Here is a 17,699-nt window from a genome sequence, read left to right as displayed (position 1 = left end):
TGCCATGTTTCTTAATTGCTCTGGGAATTTCTTTTTAGTCGAATCATTCACCGCTGCCGCTTGGGTCTGGTGAAGAGTGACTTCTGTATCGCAGCACCCTCGCTGAACGCCGTCTGCATGTTGGAAAAGGTGCTTCATTTGTGTGGTCAGAACAGCCTAATGTGAACTCGAACTTGTTTCCTCCACAATATTTTTGTTTTTTGGCTTGCTGTTGGGTGATTCATCCTTGCCGATCTATTGGCATTCTTTATATAAACAAGTGGCTTAAACTGAGGTTTAGGAGGCCATATTGGGGTCTGATAGCATTTCTTGATCTTGGGAACTGTTGCCTCAAGCCAAAGTCTCGTCCAGAGCCTCTGGTGTCGTCTCCTTGTGTAAAAAGTCTACTGACTGCACACATGTCCTTAGAAATCAAAGTCCTGAAGAGAAGCAGGTTTTGTTTTCCATCGTTTCCCTCATTTTCTGCTGTTTATTCCTCCAGCCTCAGATGCTGGTGAGTTGGAATCCAGTGCTTGTGTGCAGCAATTCTGCTGCAAAGGCATTTTTATCGTATCGATGCTATCTTGGTAAGAGCTGTTAATTGCCGCAACAAAACACTAAATCCAGGAGGTTTTAACTTCTACTTTGGCATCTGCTGTCCCTCCGCAGGGGTGTGTGTTGAGCTGTAGTCTGTCCCCAGAGCCTTGTCATAAAAGCAGAGCGGCCTATTCTAGAAAAGCATACCTGTCACTTAAATGCTTGCTGCTCTTAGCCACCACAGATTTTTCTTTAAACTTCATTGTTCTATCCTGTTTAGAATTACTTAAAGCACACGACTCTGCCCATTTCCTCCTTCCTTTTCTTATCTAAAATGATCCTGCCTGTTTCTGATAGTCAATCTGTGTTTCCCTTTGCTTAACTTCATTTGACGTGCTGCTTGTGGCTATCCAGAACAGGACTTTTCTGAACGCACAGAAGCCTTCTCCTCTGACTTCATTTGCCATCCGTTACACTGGAAAATAAAACCCATCTTTTTGCAGCGAGGGTGAGCAGCTCCTGTTGAGTGCAGAAGGTGTGGACGCAGCGGGTGTGCAAGGGGGCTCTGGAGAAGCTCCTTCCTTTTCTCCGCAGCTCTGCCTGTAAATTCTTTGGCAGGAAACTCGGGGACCCTTTTTAAAATTTGAGTTGTGCTTGGACTGGAGGAAGGAGGTCCGTCCAGATTGATTGAGCTTGTGGGGCCAGGGAGGAATTGGCTGCTCTTGCGTAGAGTCATTTGCAGTAATGCTGTAAAGATGCAGTTACAGCCTTGTTTGATCTGCTTGTGGTGTATGGGGGCTCTTGACCACACGTGTTAGTCATAAACCAGCCCTCTTTTCACCACCAGCCCCTTGCAATCTCCTATTAATCTTTCTTGTTAAAGGTGGGGGGGAGAAATTAACCTACTCTTTAAAGAATTAATTTTTAAAAGTGCTTCAGTGCACCGAGCTGTGGTGATTTAAGAGAAATCAATGTAACAGTTATTAAATTATATGAAAGACTTAGTTCTGACTGAAATGAAGAGTTTACTGGAATAAGAAACGTCCTGGAACTTCCTATCACTGTCCTGGAGTTACGTCTACAGGGAATACAGATATTAAAATCAATTTGAAGCCAATTAACTGGCTCTGGAGCCTTTGAAGCCTTTTACGAACAAGTTGCTTTACATGCTTATGTCTTTGTTTTTGCACTCCAGGGTTGGGGTTTTGGCTGACTTAATTACACTTTAAAAACACTTTCGGTGAGATGCCTAACACTTACTTCAGGCCTCGGTTTAGAAAAATGAAGGCTGTGATTATAACGGCTCATCTGACCTAGTTACAGTAAGTACGGTGAAATTGTGTTGGTGATGACGGCGTGCGCTCCCCGGCAGGACAGCCGCGAGCGCGGTATTTGGGTGTCTGCCACTGCCCTGCTCTCGGCGTGGGCTCCTGCCTCGCCGTGGCTCACCGCGTGTCGGGTGCCTGGTGATGATACGTTAGATAATGCGCTTTGAGATGATCCACCGGATAACACGGCCATGCACCTGCCTGAGCTCCCAGCTTGGAGCTGAGCGAGTATTGCCGTCGGTGTACGAGGAGACAGTGGCATCAGCCTGGGCTGTCGGCACGCGGAAAGGGTTTGGCTGCTTCGGTTGTGAGCTGCGTGAAGGTGAGCTGTGCTGGAGCCAGGCACACCGGTAGCTGGTCAGCGCCAGTGCGCTGGGTTCACAGCGAAGGGGCGGGGGGGTGTGCGCGGGTGCTACAGCCCGTTCCTGAAGTGCAGGGCTCAGGCATCAGCAAGGAGTCACCGACCGAGCGCTCGGTTTGCTCTGATCGGCTGGTTTAGCCACCCTGAGCTGGTTACCGAGGAGGGGGGCACAGATCTGGGACGCAGCTGACGTTATTCTATAGCAGCGTCTCCTTTTGGTTGGATGAACCGTGCTTTAGGAGTAAATCTTTCCCTTCCATGCGTGAGAGGACCTCTTGGGACTATCTCAGGTGGAGATACCTGTGGTTAAGTGAGAGTAATTCTGCTTTTGAGGCATAATTTGTTGTCAGTTGTGCTTGGCTGCGGATTGCAGGAGCCCGCCGAGATGCCCATGGCCCTAGGGAGGGGGTACGAGGGCCTGGAGGGCTCTGGCGTCTCCCCCATTCCAGACGTGTTAGTTTTCTTCTGTGTTGCTGCCTTCAAACAGTGATGTCCACCTCTGGGCAGGAGAGGAGGCCCAGGAGGCGATGGAGAACTGCCTTCTGAAGTTCTTGGCAAGCACTGTTCTCTGCCTCCTCCCCTTCGTAAAGCTAACAAAAGCGGGAAAAGTGCTGGTCTGAAACACAGAGTGCTCTTAAAAAATGCTGGTAATGTAATTTAATAGCAGACCACTGGGAGATGTTTTAAAATAGATGCTTTAATTCAAAGCAGAATCGGTCTGAGTCAGTCTGATCGAGTGAGTTTCCTAGTCTCCAGTTCTGCTGGCGGTCACTGCGTGTCCTGATCTGTAATGCGCTCAAAACACCAGTGGTCCTACCACAGCAGTCCCCACGAGAAATATTGCCTCTGACACGAACACCTTCAGTCATTTTTCTTTCCCTGGCCTCATATATTTGTTACTCCTCGAGTCGCAGCATCTCGCTGCCTGCTGCCACGCACTGCTTTCCTCCAGCTTTCAGGATCACCTGAGAGTTTACTCTCTCACTGGCTCTCCTTTATGCTTCACAAGCTTTCCTGGTTTCTCCTTATTTTAAGGCTCTCTGCACTCCCGCCAGCACGGGAGATCCCCCCTGCGCGTGCTCGGTGGCAGGCTGTCTCCTGGTCCTCTCCCCATTCCTGAACAAGCAGCAATTGCCTTCCAGATTTCCAGTCCTCAAGGGAGCCGTGTGTTTGCTGATCCGAACACCCCCCTCACACACACTGCATTTCAGCTTTGGTTATAAAATACCTACCAGCTGCTTCGTTATCCGTGTTCTTAGTGTCTGTTTTAAAAATAAACCATTTGTGGTCTCAACTTGTCAAAGCCTCTCAGTGCAGTCACTCACCACGCACCTTGCTTCCTCTGACTCGCTTTTGAAACGAGAGCAGAGGCTGCCCTGTGCATGGCAGGAATGGCTCTTCGTTCTCGAAACAGCCAAAATGCAAAGCAAAGCCTTGCACCCAGCTGGGTGAAACCAGCCGTGTCATGGGAATAGGAAAAGCAAGGCACGGTCTGTACAATACATCCTCTCCCGTCTTTCATCCCTTTGAAAAAACCCAACCCTGTTAGGACAAACTGCATGTACTCTTCCACCCTTTAGCTACTCTTAGACTTATTTTTCCAAGACGCGTTGCTGTGATCTGATTATATATCCTAGTCGCTGCTCAGGTATCCCTCCCGCCTGTGCGGCCGCCTGTTCGCGTGGGGAGGTACCCAGCGCCTTGGCTTGCAGAGACATTCATGGCTTTTTTCCCACGTGTTTTACCAGGTTGGGAAGCCGAGCCTGGAGTGTGCTTGGACACGTCTGAATATCCCATCTTTTGGCAGCTAAGTGTCTCAGGAAATTTAGTCCCAAAGTCTTTGGTTGTGTGAGGGAGATGAGCTGCCAGGTCTTCTGTACAGGTGTGTTAGTCTATATTGATTTGTATCTGTGCTTTCCTAGAAGTTCAGCACGTGCTTTCAAGAAACCAGCAGCGCCTTCTGGAAGCTGTCCTGTAGGTCAGTGATTAGGAGGTGGTAGAGGATGCTGTGAAGGTTACCCAGCAAAGTAACTAACTGGGTGGTGCATTTCAGGTTTTGCTGGAAGACGGTAAGTCAAATGAATGTGAATGCTGGAATAATTCTGCTTTCCTGTCCCTGTCTGTCAGCATGCGTGTTCATGAATTAATTGTGGAGAGCAGAAATGCTGCGGCATGCCTTCTCCCCTAGGACAGGTTGTTAAAATTCCAGGTGGTGGTTTCTCAGTGGGTTATCTTATCTTCTGTGATTATATTACTGTGGTCTTGCAAAATCAATTTAGCCGTCCTGGTTATCTGTAACAATGTCATACGTCTTGCTTCCTTTTGGCAGTCCAGTTTTGTTGCCTACATTTTGCCCCATTTGTTCGCTAACAGAAAAAGAAGAGGAAATAAACCACCTGCTTTTTAAAGGTTGCATAAATAGCGAGACCTTGGTAGTCTTAGGCAAGAGTTGGTGGTTTAATCAAGGTCACACAGCAAGGCAGTCACTAGCAAGTCACTAATTAAGACATTTCAAAAATGTATTTGGTCTCTTCACTTCAAACGCATCGTTAAAGCACCTATCCCAAGCTCCAGGGCACTACCAGCTAATGAAACACAATCAAATTCAGATAAAAGCAGCAGTGAGAACCCACTGCCTTTCTCCACCCCAAACCAGCTGCCCACAGAAACCAAATGCTTCATTTTCACCACAGTTCCTGCAGAATGCCTCTTGTGTAGCAGCACTCGTGTAACTGCTGCTCGCAGCCTTCACCGGGAGGTGAAATGTGCTCTAATAACGGAAGAGCCCAGCAGCGATGCTCCAGCTCCTCCCGGGGCGAGGGCTGCTGGGGCTGTCCTTTCCTCGCTTTCTCTGACCGCGGCACCAGCATCTCCGTCTGAGTGCCTGGGGAAAGGCATTTTTCTTTCCCATTTGCTTATTGAAAAAACTCTTCTGGACTAGGTGTTTTGCATGATGGAATGTGGGTCCTCGTTATTAAGGGCTATTGATGTATTAATCCCCGTGGAACCGCTGTGCTGCAGTCGATTGTGCCATGTACTCAGCTGCCCTTGGAAATGAGCCCTGTTGTGGGTTTACTACCTGTGGGTGGTTTTTGCAGCCCCGGGACCCAGCGTGTCTTTCTTGCAGGAGCCGGTCCTCCTTCCTCATCCGATGTCGTAAAGCAAAACTACCCCCCTCTGGTTTGTCTCCCCTGATTCTCGGAGGGGTTGGAGAGCATCTCATTTTCTGCTCTCATCTCTTGCATGCCTCTTGCTGTCTTCTGTTGCTCCAAAGTTTTGTTTTTTGAGAAGTGGGATTTTCCAGCAGTTCTCGGCACGAGGCCCCAAGAGCACTTGCATCAGCAATGACAGCAGGCACCAAGCTCCAGCTCTTAATGCAGAACAGCGAAGAGCTGCGTTTCGCTTGAAGCCGTGCCATGGTTGCATGGAAAGACTCGGAGCAGGAACGGAGAGACCTGCAGCCAGTGCTCCTGTGCATCTGCGCTGCTGGGTTCGTGCTCTGCTGGGTTTGCTGGCCCGGGCTCTCCCTGCCCTCCTCTGGTGGCACGGCTGCGCGAGAGCATTCAGCAGCGAGCCTTGCCGAAGCTGTGCTCCCGGACACGGCGCGGTGCAGCGTCCAGCCCGGGTCTGAGCCTGCGGGAGCTGGGGGACAGTAACCCCACGGCCAGAGCTCGGCACCGGTGCTGGCACCGGCTGTGCTAGGGAGAAGCAAACAGGAACCTCTTGCACCCAAAGCAAACAGAAAAATTCTCATGGTTTTTCTGCAGGGCGGTGAGGTACTCTGGCAAATTCACTTCTCCTTCAGCCTTGGGCTGTGGTGGAGCAAACTTTCCTTAAGCTTACGATGACTGAATCCCTTTCAGATGTGCCTTTTTTTGTGCCTTTTTCTCTTCCCCACCAGAAAATTTGCTTATTTCTGTTACCAAAGCTGTTAAATAAAGTCAAAAGGGAAGGCCTTGGAAAAAGAAGGCAATGTTCCTGGACACAGAAAAATCACAATGGTCTAGAAAAGAAAGTTAAGAAAATGGCTACTCCTTTTTATTCTCTAATTGCAATATTTGGGGTGGGGCAGATACTGAAGACAAAAGAAAGCGAATAGCTCTTGGGGGGGGGCCAGGGGGGAAGCTGCGAATACTTTTCATAATCTTTTTCAATTTGATTAATTCATCTGAGCCCCTGAAATCGGGAGGGCAGGAACCCCCAGCCCCAAAGCAGGGGCTGCCGTGGGGAAAACACTGGTGTTTTCTTTGATGGACGGGGCGGGGGGGAGACGAGCCAAGGGGAGCCAGGCTCCTGCCCGGAGCCCTCCTGGCCCGTGTCTGGCCGCGCCGCTGCGGAGCACAGCTTTGTTTACAGTGTATCTGTGGTTGAATTACACCACATACAGTAATTCTCATCGCATTGCCAGTAATTTCACTGACTTACCAAGCAGGCATCATTTCCTGAAAGTCAGCCCTTGTACTTAGAGGAAGTAAGAGCATTCTCCTTCATGACTAAACACTATATGCAAATTTCCACAGGCTTAGGACAGCCGCACTGTATGGCTGTTCTTTTTTCCTCCATTTTCACTCCTTTCTTCTGCATGTTAATTTTTAAAAACCCTTGATGAGCTCTTTTCCTGGCTGTTGCTGCTGTCGCGGTCATGAATGAAGACCTTTCTCCATTATATACTGAAAAATCTCACCTTTCTGCTTCATCCACGTCCTGCTCTGCCGACAGCAAACTGAATGCTGTTTTAAAATGTCCCAAATGCAGTTCTGGCTAAAGTTCCCATCTCTTTACAAGGTAATGCCTGATTTTTCTTTTTTTCTCCTCCTTGGAATTCCCGGTGTGTTTTGTTTGCGAGGGTGGCCAGCCCCAGCTGCTGTCCTGGGCTTGTGTGTCCCCTGTAATTTTTGCAATGGCAGCAGAGGTTTAGGGGTGACAACTCTTGATGCAGGGCAGTGGGAGCAAATTTACTGTGCAGAAAATGTGATTTGTATTTTGCTGAAACGTGTGATACTTGGAGACTGTTCCTGTCGGTTAGAACTTGGTCACTAACTGCGAAACTTGGAGGAAGAGGAGCTGTGTGGAGACTGATTGGTGTGTTTATGTAGCTGTAATAGCTTTCGAGAGTTTTATTTTTGAACCAGATGCTGCGTACAGAAAAGCAAGGGAACCGCTTGCCAGCCAGAGCACTGAACCCTTAAGACTGCAAGTTTATTGCCCCATATTTAGAAAGACTTTGGCTTTTGGCAACTAAAAGATTTTCTTTTACTGATTGACTGCTTACATTGCAGCTGTTAATTCTTGATTCTGTCTTTCCTGAAACATAATTTTATTTAATCTGTGATTTTCGAGACACCAAATCTTTCTTGTCTGGCAGTGTAGCTTTGTTCCTGTATGTATGTTTGTGTGTGCCTGTATGTATGTGTGTGTGTGTGTGTGTATATATATATATGTTTTTTTTAAAAACCCCTATCAACTGTGTGCTGTGTAGCGGAGTAATCGATAGTTGCTGTGCAGAGGGAGTATTTGTTTCCTCTGTGTCTGGATTGTGAGCAAATAAACCATTTATATTGATGGCTTGATGGCCAAAAATATTTTTAGGATACGTACGCCTTCTGTATTTAGACTTCACCTGTTCTTTCATTATTTTTAACAAAGACTTTGTTTTGGCTAAAGGAACTGAGCTGTTTCCAGTGGCTGGGAGAAGGAGGTTAAGTGTTTGGGTTGTTTCACCCCCATTTTTTTCCTGATCTTTTCTAGGGAGTTAATTGTTGGTTTTGATAACTTTTCTGTTTCGGGATAATGATACAAATAGTGTGCCATAGTAGCATCAACTGGCGATTAATTTGCACTCACAGTTTAGAAGTCCGGCAAATGATTATCATTGATTTAATGAAGTTACTCACTAGAGCATCTTCTGGTATGAAGACCAGACAATGATTTGTGATCCTCTGTCTCACATGTTGATGTTACTTCAACTTCAATGTAAAAAAAGAACATGCTGGCGAGACCCCTAGCCAGCAGCTGTGCAGAGCCTCCGCATCAGCTGGCTGTCGACCCCTTATAAAATTCTCCTTTAAGTCACCCTGCTGTAAGGGAATCGCTCTTTTGTAATGGGCTTCTGAAACTTCATCTCTGACTCGAGCAGTTAGTTCTGAACCGTGTTTTCACAGCAGGCTTCAAGGTGTCTGTTTGTGTCCGTCCTTCTGTAACGGGAGAAACTGGGAAAAGTCTGTGCTGTGAGACGCAGCCCTCAGGGTTGAGATCTTCAAGCTAGCGTTTCACCCAGGTATTCGCTGTCCTGGTGCAGAGGAGGGTTCAACAAAGCAGGCTGAAGAGATGGAGGCAAAGCAGGTCTGCCAGCCCCCTGCGGGAAAGTTCTCCCACCAGTGATGATCTGCAATGTGCTGTCTGGATTTTGGTTGCAGGCTATGCTAAATTGGAGGGGGGGGCGGAAATCCAGAAAACCTGAAAAAAAACCCCAAAGGCCCCCAAAACAAATAGCCTAATTCCAGAAATAAGATTTATGTGGAGAATGGTTGCAGAATAGCATTTGATATAAAGATCCTGCCTTGTGGGATAACTTCCATCTGTTGCAGAAATTGGACTTCCTCTGAAACATAAAATACGTGCTATTACTGTAAAAAACCTCTTATTTCCAGTGAGAAAACTTTAAAATTCTTATTAACCAGCCTTAAACAGGGACAAAATAACTCTCTTCAAATCGTGACGGCTGAGACGGGTGACCTCTCTGGAGTGATTTCACCGAGCAGCTTCTCAAGCCCGTCAGACCATGCGAAAAGCAGAAGCAGCGCTTTCCAGATCGGGGAGCTGGCTTTGCAGTCCCTCCGCTCCGCTCATCGCCCCTTTCCAGCGCTCCCTGCACCTGTAACCTCCTCACTCTTCATGGTTTCTTGGGCCGTCTCTTCTACCCCCAACGTCTTCATCTCCTTTTCAGCTGCTTCTGTCTGTGTGTCGGGGGCTCGGCACCTTTTGGCTGAGGGTCCCTTGGGGCTGGGATCAGCTGTAACCAGTATCAGTCTGACAGTGGCTTTATCCCGATGAGGGAAGGAGTCCTTTTGCTCACTCTGTTATTTCATGAGCCAATGGTTTAAGTGATGATCCTTCGTTTCCCTTGAGGAGACTAAGGTAGCTGCTCCTGTTTGCTCCATATAAACCAGTGGAGTAATTAGCATGGTTCATAATGACGCAGGTTGTAGTTATCAGTATGGCCTTGTATTAAATAATTACACTGCATGTTGTATATAAGCAAGTCTAATTTACTGGGGTTGCACTGTAAGCTCTTCAGGGCGGGGATCTAGCACGTTACTGGTTTTAGTGCTTTTTAGATAACATAATTAGGTGAGACGAATGGGAGACTCTGGAAGTTTGTGACTAATGCCTCGTAAAACTGTAAGAGGATGGGCTCACTGAAGTCATTTCCAGGACTGATCTTATCCTCCCTCTGACTTGGAGGCTGATTTCCTCTTCCCCATTTCAGTCCCGTGCCCCGAGCAGAGGCGGCGGTGGTGGAGATGGTGGGGCTGGAGCCTTTGCTGGGGCACCGCAGGGGCTGGGGTCAGAAGGCGGAGGGCGCTTGCCAGGGCATCTCGGGTTGTGTTACAGTGCTTTGACACATCCCGTTGCTATTCCAGCCCGGCACTTTCCTCTCTTCGGGACCCTAATGGGCAATGGCCACTCTAGTCTGCTCTACAGCCTTCTTGTTGCCGTGCCTATGTGTTTGCAGACGTTTCCTCCTGAGCAGTGATATCTGCCGATGAATAAAACCTGCACAGAAGTGTCTCGCCATAGCTCAGCGATGAGACCGGGTGGGGGTCTGAGACCATCCAACTCCCCGAGATGCTGCTGCCGCTGTCCCTGGCTGGCGGAGCCCTCAAGTGAAACGCTGTCAGTTAAATGCCAAAGTGGATCCATGTGACAAAGTTTTTCATAATGAAAAGAAAAAACAAAAAGCCACTGGCTAAACAAAGCTGGCTTTGCCTTGCAACTCCAGCCTTTTGGTTTAGCTCTTTCTTGCCTGTAGCATGGTATCTCCCAGGCCTGCCTGTCCTTGAGAGAGGAAGAACGTGCTTCTCCTCTCAGCATGCAAATTATAATAAATGCCTTTAATCTTTTAGATTTCATGTCAAGGCTGACGATGTCTCCTCTTGCTTGTTATGAATAGGAACTAGTTCTTGCACCTCCTCATGTGAGCTGAGCTCTGAGGGCTTGTTGAGAGCAAGCTTCTGCTCTTCCTCCCGCCTGCCGAACATCGTGTGACGGGTGCGAGGTGGCCAGGCCCCAGGTGTGCTTTTTTTTTTAGTTTTGCATTCAGGATCTACCCAGGCACCCGTGAAAAGTAGCACGTCTGCGTCTCGGGACCGGCTGCTTAACCAGCCGTTGTTTGTTGCCTGTGGACACTTGTACTGTCACGGATTTCGAGTGGGAGCGTTGTAGTTCCAGGTCCATCTCAGGAGCTGTTTGCGTCACTGTGTTGTGGTGGGTACTCAAAGAAGACAATAGCTGTTGCTTCTAGTGCTGGGCTTTGAAAGAAACTTCTTCAAAGCAATTCTTATGAGCCTCTTGATGTCAGTCTATATTTATCCTCTGTGTAGTATCTGGACTGTCAGACACCCTAAGCGGAGTTTCCAGCTGCTTCGGGTCCTCTTGTCTGCTGCGTAAGTCCGGTGTATCAGGTAGCAGAGCAGGCGGGTGAAGGAGCAGTCCATCTGCCTGTCCATCTCTCTCTCCCTCCTTTCTGGGAATGGCCAGAAGAGTTGCTACAAAACTGATCTAAACTGTTTTATACCAGGCGTGATACGAGAGAGTGCTGTTAGGTGGAATTGTTAAACACTCTTCCTAAGCCCAGGTGTCGATGCTCTCTGCTTTACCCGTGTCCCGCTTGGATCTGAAGAGGTGTTGTAGCACAGGAGCGGTGACAGTCCAGAGGCTGTTGAACTCCTGCAGTGCTTGTTCTTGGGATCTTGAGTCCAGAGGAAGGAGCAGAAGGGTGGTGAGGACAGCAAGGGGAGATGATGGCTTTTTTTCAGCAGCGCAGTCATTCGAGGTAATCGGCAAGCGTCTCTGCAGAGGACTGGAAGGTTGAGAGAGGCTGCAGACCTTGGAAGGTGGGAGTTAATGGAAAAAAAAAATCTGAATCGCATGAGCGCTGCTAGCTTGAATCCCACATGTACTGCCCGAACAGTACCCTAGAGCAGGAGGCTAAGGCTGTGGGAGGTAGACAGGCAAGTTCCTGCAGGATGCACAGGGCACTTGCTCTGGCCAAGAAATGCCTTTTTTACCCAAGTGTTTTCCTGCTTTCTCGAGTGTGAAACAGAGCCCCATTTCCAGAGATCACTTAAGTCCGAAATGATAAATCTAGGTGCCTGCTTCAGTCTCTGAAAAGCCTTGGTTTCTGGGTAATCCTAAAATAGCCACAGAGATACCAAGAGTAAGAGCTGCACAGGAAACGCTGCCCGTCGGCTGTTGGGCTGACAGCAGCGGTGTCAGACGTGAGCACAAGTACCCGGTGCTAGCAGGAGGGTGTCCCGCACAGCAGTACCGCCCTGGTAGCACTGCCTAACAAACAGCCCTTTCTCCTTGAGCCTTTGGGTCCCCCCGGTTGGTTTTTGACAAGTACAAACTGTACACATCATGCCTGCAGTCTCTGTTACTGCTTGCCTTTGCTTTAGTGCATCCGTGCTCTCGCAGAGCTGCCAGCGCCTCCACCTATGGCTTCGGAGTAACGACTGTCATCTTGGGTGCCAAACAAGACATATCTGGGAAGAAGGTGAAGGGAACGTGTCCCCTTGGTTTTAAACCCTGCAAAAACATAACTTTTGATAGCAATAGCGGGGGAGTCTGACCCAGTTCTTGGCCTGAAGCCCTTAGGCATAGCGCAAGCAGGCTCAGCTGTTCATGATTTTTATGTCAGGCAGAGCTAAGTGACTTTTAAAAAAATCTTTGGCTGCCTTTCTGCTTTGTAGTAGGAAATCGGCCCTTAACTGGAAATGAACAGCAATTTCTCCTCGTATCAGACACTGTGGTTCTCCTGGCAGCCGCGCTGCGGTATTATCGCACTCATTTGGTTATCTGGCCTTAGCGGAGAGCTTGAGCTGGCTGTGTGCTGACCAACCCGACCCTTGTGAAGAACCACAAAACTGATTTGTGTTGGCAGAGTCCTAAGGGGCACCAAGAAGGACCTGCTGGTCTGTCTGCATATTCCTTTGGGACAGAGGCACGTCTCCAGCAGGACCGGTGTGCTGGAGGTTGGTGTTTTGAAGTACGTTGCTCTTCAGTAAACAGCAGACAAAGTTTTTCTGCTTTGAAAGTGGTATTTGATGTGGAAGGAGAGCTGAGGTGATGTGATGGAGTCAGGGAAGGTGCAGTGATCTGTGCCAGAGCTAAGGATGTAAAGTAAGAACTGCTTTTTGGCTATGGGTTCTTGCCACCTGAAATTTGAAAAACCAGACAAGGAATTGGTGACAGGGAGGGGATTGAAGGCTCTTTCTGAGCTAGAATCCGCGTGACTCAAACCAACATCATCACTGGGTTGGCACAAAATAAAACAATTGTAAGCCGTCTCAGCACAGGATGAGAAAAGAGCAAGGGCAGAGCCCGATCCTCGTCACTGAAGCACATTCCCTTCTTGTCCGGACCGAGGCATGCCCTTGGCAAAAGGACTGGTAGATTTGCCAAGATTTATCTAGATGCAAATCCAGATGACACTAGTCCTCCTTTCCCCCTGTTCCTGGCAGCCTCGTTTGTGCAGAACACAGCATGAGGAGACTAATTTTTTCCAAAGCCTCCGGGTATTGCTGTGTTATAAATTGCAATTAAACAGCTGTGTCATTGTCAGGTGTAGCTGGTACTCTGTGGGCTTCTGTGCGTGAATGAAACACTTGAGTCCTTTGGGTGTTAGGCTGAGGACTTTTCACCCCTCAGCAGTCTTTTTAATCAAATACAAAGTTGAGGTGACTGATGTCTTGTTCAGCACTCCTCTTTCTTCCACTCCTGTATGTGGAGATGCGCACAGTCTGAGTTAGTCTTGAACGTGTACCGGCACTTCTGTCCAGTCAATGTTTTTCCTACTTTTTCAAGAAACTGAGATTTTAAAACAGCTGCTTAGAGCACGTCCTCATTTACGAGTTAATTTTGAAGTTTTGTGGAGCATGAAGTAATGGAGCTGCTCATTTAATAGCAAGAAATTAAAACTTCCTGGATGAGTAGGTGTGAGAAAGGAGCTCTCTGGTCTCCTAATCCTGCCTCCTCTAACTGTGGTCATTTCTCCATTTCAGGATTCTTCATACCTCGATGAGCTCTCCAACAACAACTCCCTCTTCTCATCCCCTGCGGATTCCCTCTCTGACATTGCGGATCCCAAGGACTTCTTGCCTGCCGATAGTCTGAACCACGTGCCAACACTATGGGATGTAAACACGCCGCAGCAGAACCAAATAGAGGTACGGGCTGCTCCTCCTCCATCCTCCCCATCAGACAATAAATACCTCAGGCGTCATCCCATGGTGTTTTCACCAAGAAATCAAGAAACTAACCCAATTCCCTACAGGGGTGAAGTTGCAGTATGATGATGACGTTTCGCTATTACCAGCTTCACTTGAGGAGGGAAGGGGTGAAGTGATTACACGTACCTGTAGACTCCTGGAAGCAGGAGAGAACCCGCACATCCTCAAAGGGATGCGTGCACTCTTTCAGTGTGGTGCAGGCACTAGCTCTTTCTTCTGACAGCTGTGGCAGGTGGGTGCATCACGAGGAAGGTGATGCCTAAAACATTCAGCAGGTCCAGAGTGACCCGCTGAAGAGACAGACTTGAGATAAAACACCGTGACCTACGTCATTAACTGTCCTGAGCAGCAGCCGCCACCATTTGTTTATTCTCCATGGCAAATATTTTAGTAACAATGACTAAAAAACAAACTCTGTCTCAACTTAAGACTAACCATTTGTGTTTACTTTGTGAGTCCAAGTCCCTGCAAGCTTTTACATCTCTGAGTTTTCCTGGGCGTGTAATCTCCCGGCAGTCCCACAGCAAGATGTGGTTCTGTACATTTTTACCAGCCTTCTGCCATCTGTTTTCCCTCATCTGTTGGGACTGATTACTCACTATTGCACAACCTGGCGTCAGTCACTACCGGGTAGCCACCGGCTTTGGTTGTTGGTGGAACTGGTACCGTACACATCTGCTGAATCTCTAGATCTCAGCTCTCACAGTGGATGCCCAGCCGTGCAGTAGGTTTCCTTTGTAGGTCCTTGTCTTATGAGATTGTGGGGGAAAAACATCCCAGAGGGCAATCTGGCATGCCTGTGCTTTAGTCACCGTTGTATTTGGAGGTTCTGTCATGTTTTTAGAGGCTGCATTTTGCAGTTAGTAGTGTGTCTGACCGTATTTCCATGATGAACACTGGCTGCTTGTCACAGATTCGAAATAAGAGTCTCGGCAGCAGTTCTGCTTGAAATGGTGCTGCTGTGTGGCTCAGTGACAGGTTGGCATTGAAGGAGTGTGGCTTGGTGGCAAGGGTCCTGGCCTGGGACTTGGGTAATCAAAGCTCCTGTCTGCCTTAGACTTTCTGTGAGATCTTAGGCCGTTCATGCAGATCCTCAAATCGGATACCTGACCTCTTGCTGAAATCAGTGAGATTTGATCACCTTTGTAGACCTTTGCAGCGTCTGCTTGGCGCTGAGCGTGTCTGTAAGTGGAGGCAGAGAACACCACTGCCCTCCCTCCCGTGGATAAACGTGTTACAGGTCACGGGCCACGCCGCTGTGCCGGCAGCGAGGGCTGCCCAGGCAATCCGCACGCAGCCCGGTAACTTTGGACCAGTTTGAACTTGAAGTTTGAGACAGCAGGAAGAGAGCTGAGCTATTTGAACCAAAGAAACGGCTGAAGGCATCACAGACTTGTAAACTGGATGATTAGAAAAGCTAGAAAACAGATACATCCCCCAAGACAGAGAAGGCATGTGGCTTATTACTCCTAGTCTCCTATTATTATTGTTTTTTTTACATAGTAGCCTAAATCACTACAGAAATAGTTCTGTGGTGTCCTGTTTCTAAACATGTGGACTCTGGTCGAGATACTCGATGCCTAAAAAAGCTCGTAGTTTTGTGACTGTGGAGCATACAGCAAAAAACTAACTGGGAAAAGCTGTTCTAAATCCAGCGTAAAGAATGCAAGTGAGAAACAAATATGTGTCATGTAAGTGTGAGTCTGACCGTAGCAGAGCAGCCGTCTCGGGTCTTGTTGCATGTTGTTCTTCACGTCCTCCCCTCGCCCCTTGTTGTCCTGCAGAGCACTTAAGTTCAGATAAGGGCAATTAACTCCTTGGAATTCCATTTATAAACAACTTCCTTTTGAAAAGGATCTCTAGCTATTTTAAAAGTCGTGTTATCTGTGTTTTCTGAATACAGAGGTGGTTGGGGGTTTTTTTTGGTTGTTTTTTTGGTGGTGTTTTTTTTTTTTTTACCGAATTTGAAATGTCGTGATGAGGTGTCAGTTAAGTACATCCTAGTCAGGAGATTTCAGTTTCATTTCTGCATGGGAGGTGCTAACTCACAGGACTAGGTAAATGGATTGTCAGATTGCCTCATGATTGGCAACTGTTTTATTACCTGAATTTCAAATATGCTTTTTTTGTTATTGTTAAAGGAGGCAGTCAAGTGGTCTGTTGCAAAATCTCGAGGCAGTGCCGAAGAAAAGGTTCCTTACTGTAACATTCAGTACAGGGTGGAGACTTTGCTGATATCCTGCACCAATATACAAGCAATTTAGATAATCGTTCCCTGTCCCTTCCCACATCATTACACCGCCATCATTTTCCATAAAACTGCAGGACTTTTGGCTTTTGAGTAGCCAGAGCAGTTTCTAAGCTACAGTACAAAACCGGACATCGGTCATGTTACACCGTATGTAACCCAGGCGAATTCAGTCCTAATCCGTTTGGATACAGTACATCCGATCAGTCGTAGCTGTGTAGTCAGCTTTTACCCAGGAGCAATGGCCAGCCTTGCACTGCCTTGTCAGGACAGTAGTTAATTTATTGGGACAGAATTTTGGTCTCAGTGACTCAGGCGGAGCAGAAACAGCGATCTCTAAACAGCTCTGATACGTGGGACATCTCGTAAGTGAAGTTGGATGCATCCTGGGGTGAGACCCACATATAGATCCCAGGCACAAGAACGGCCTTGTACCTCGTCCTCTTGAAAAAAAGAAAAAAAAATGAACTGTCTTCGGTCGTGTAGCAATTTAAGATATGCGTGGAGAAGACTATGGCCGTATTTTAGCTTTCCCCCTTCTTTCTATCAGCTGTCACTAGCACTGGGGAAATGGGTTTACAGAAAGGGGGACAGAGCAAAATTGGCGACAAGCGTCACAGTGAGGCTGCGCAGTGCTGAACGTTTCAAGCGCACTAAGAAACCCTTATCTCAAGTGCCCAGCGCTGAAGCTTTAGGTGGAGCGTTTGTGATTGAAGAGGAAATGGCTGGCGCAGAGCTGCCTTCGTGTGCCCGTGCGGAGAGAGCTGTTATCCAGAAAGAAAGGAGACGTATGTAATGTGTTGGCTCTGTTTATCGTTTCAGGAATGGGCATGGAGGGAAGAGCTACTACACTGTTAAATATTTGCAGGGGTTAGCAGAAAAAACACACTTGCTTCATTTGTAATGAAGTTGTGAAATACCTTTTAAAAATAGTTCATGTAATCCGTTGTGTTTTCTCACAACCATCTCACGAGTTTACAGTGTTTTTAAGATTGGGTAAGCAAAGCCCTGCCTCTGAAGCCTGTAGCTAGAATTTTTGTGAGCTGCTGATGTAGTTTTTTCTGTCTAGCTTATTCACAGCACTTTAAAAATATGAACACCCTTCTCCTAGCTCAGTACATAGGGAATGAATTTATGCGGAGGGGAGTGGGCTTGTCAGCCAGATGTGACTGTTTCTTTTCCCATGGAAGTCATGGCAAGATGGGGCAAAACGGAGAATAACGCAAAGAAGAAAAAAACGGAGTAAGACCGAGTCTTTGTGGAATTGTCAGCAGCTTTGCTGAATGAGTCTCTCTCCTGCCTACATCCCAGTGTTCTCATGTATGCTGTGTATGCCTCTTATGTTAATGTTTTTAGATACGTAGCGTAGAGGAAGGAGAAAATCAAACTGGGAGGTGAGCAAGAGTAGAAAAAGGAAGGAATTGTGCAAGTTCAGTCTGGGGCAAGATGATATATCACTCACTATAGCTCCTGGTCCCACCTGGACTGGTCCTCACAGCATATTCTCAGCTGTGTGGTTAGTTTTCCAGTGCTCCAAACAACCAAGCTCACTGCCTTTGCAATACCCGAGGTGAAATGCCATGTGCCAAAGCCACGTGGCTGAATTGGGATAGCAGGGATTTATACTGTGAAGCTTGCGTGATGCAAAACCAGACCTGCATTAACTTTCCGCTGCTAGAACTGAGGGAAGCGTGTCCTGTCATTCCAGCAGATCTGGGCCTTTCTCTTGCCTA

At 47.7% G+C, this 17,699-nt stretch overlaps 1 protein-coding gene across 3 annotated transcripts in view; it reads left to right on the top strand.

Annotated features, from left to right (window-relative positions):
• SBNO2 (strawberry notch homolog 2) overlaps positions 1-17,699 on the top strand; it is a 66,680-nt gene that overhangs the window by 26,522 nt on the left and 22,459 nt on the right. For 2 of the 3 annotated variants that reach the window (XM_075175406.1, XM_075175409.1), the window contains exon 5: positions 13,491-13,655. In XM_075175406.1, the coding sequence (XP_075031507.1) occupies positions 13,491-13,655 (165 nt within the window). Of the gene's footprint in view, positions 1-6,770; positions 6,991-13,490; positions 13,656-17,699 lie in introns of those variants that run through there. The other variant, XM_075175408.1, reaches the window with a different exon arrangement.

This window comes from Calonectris borealis, chromosome 28 (assembly GCF_964195595.1).
Source record: "Calonectris borealis chromosome 28, bCalBor7.hap1.2, whole genome shotgun sequence".
NCBI lineage: Eukaryota > Metazoa > Chordata > Aves > Procellariiformes > Procellariidae > Calonectris > Calonectris borealis.
Note: the sequence above shows the minus strand (reverse complement) of the source record. Positions and strands in the feature narration are given on the sequence as shown.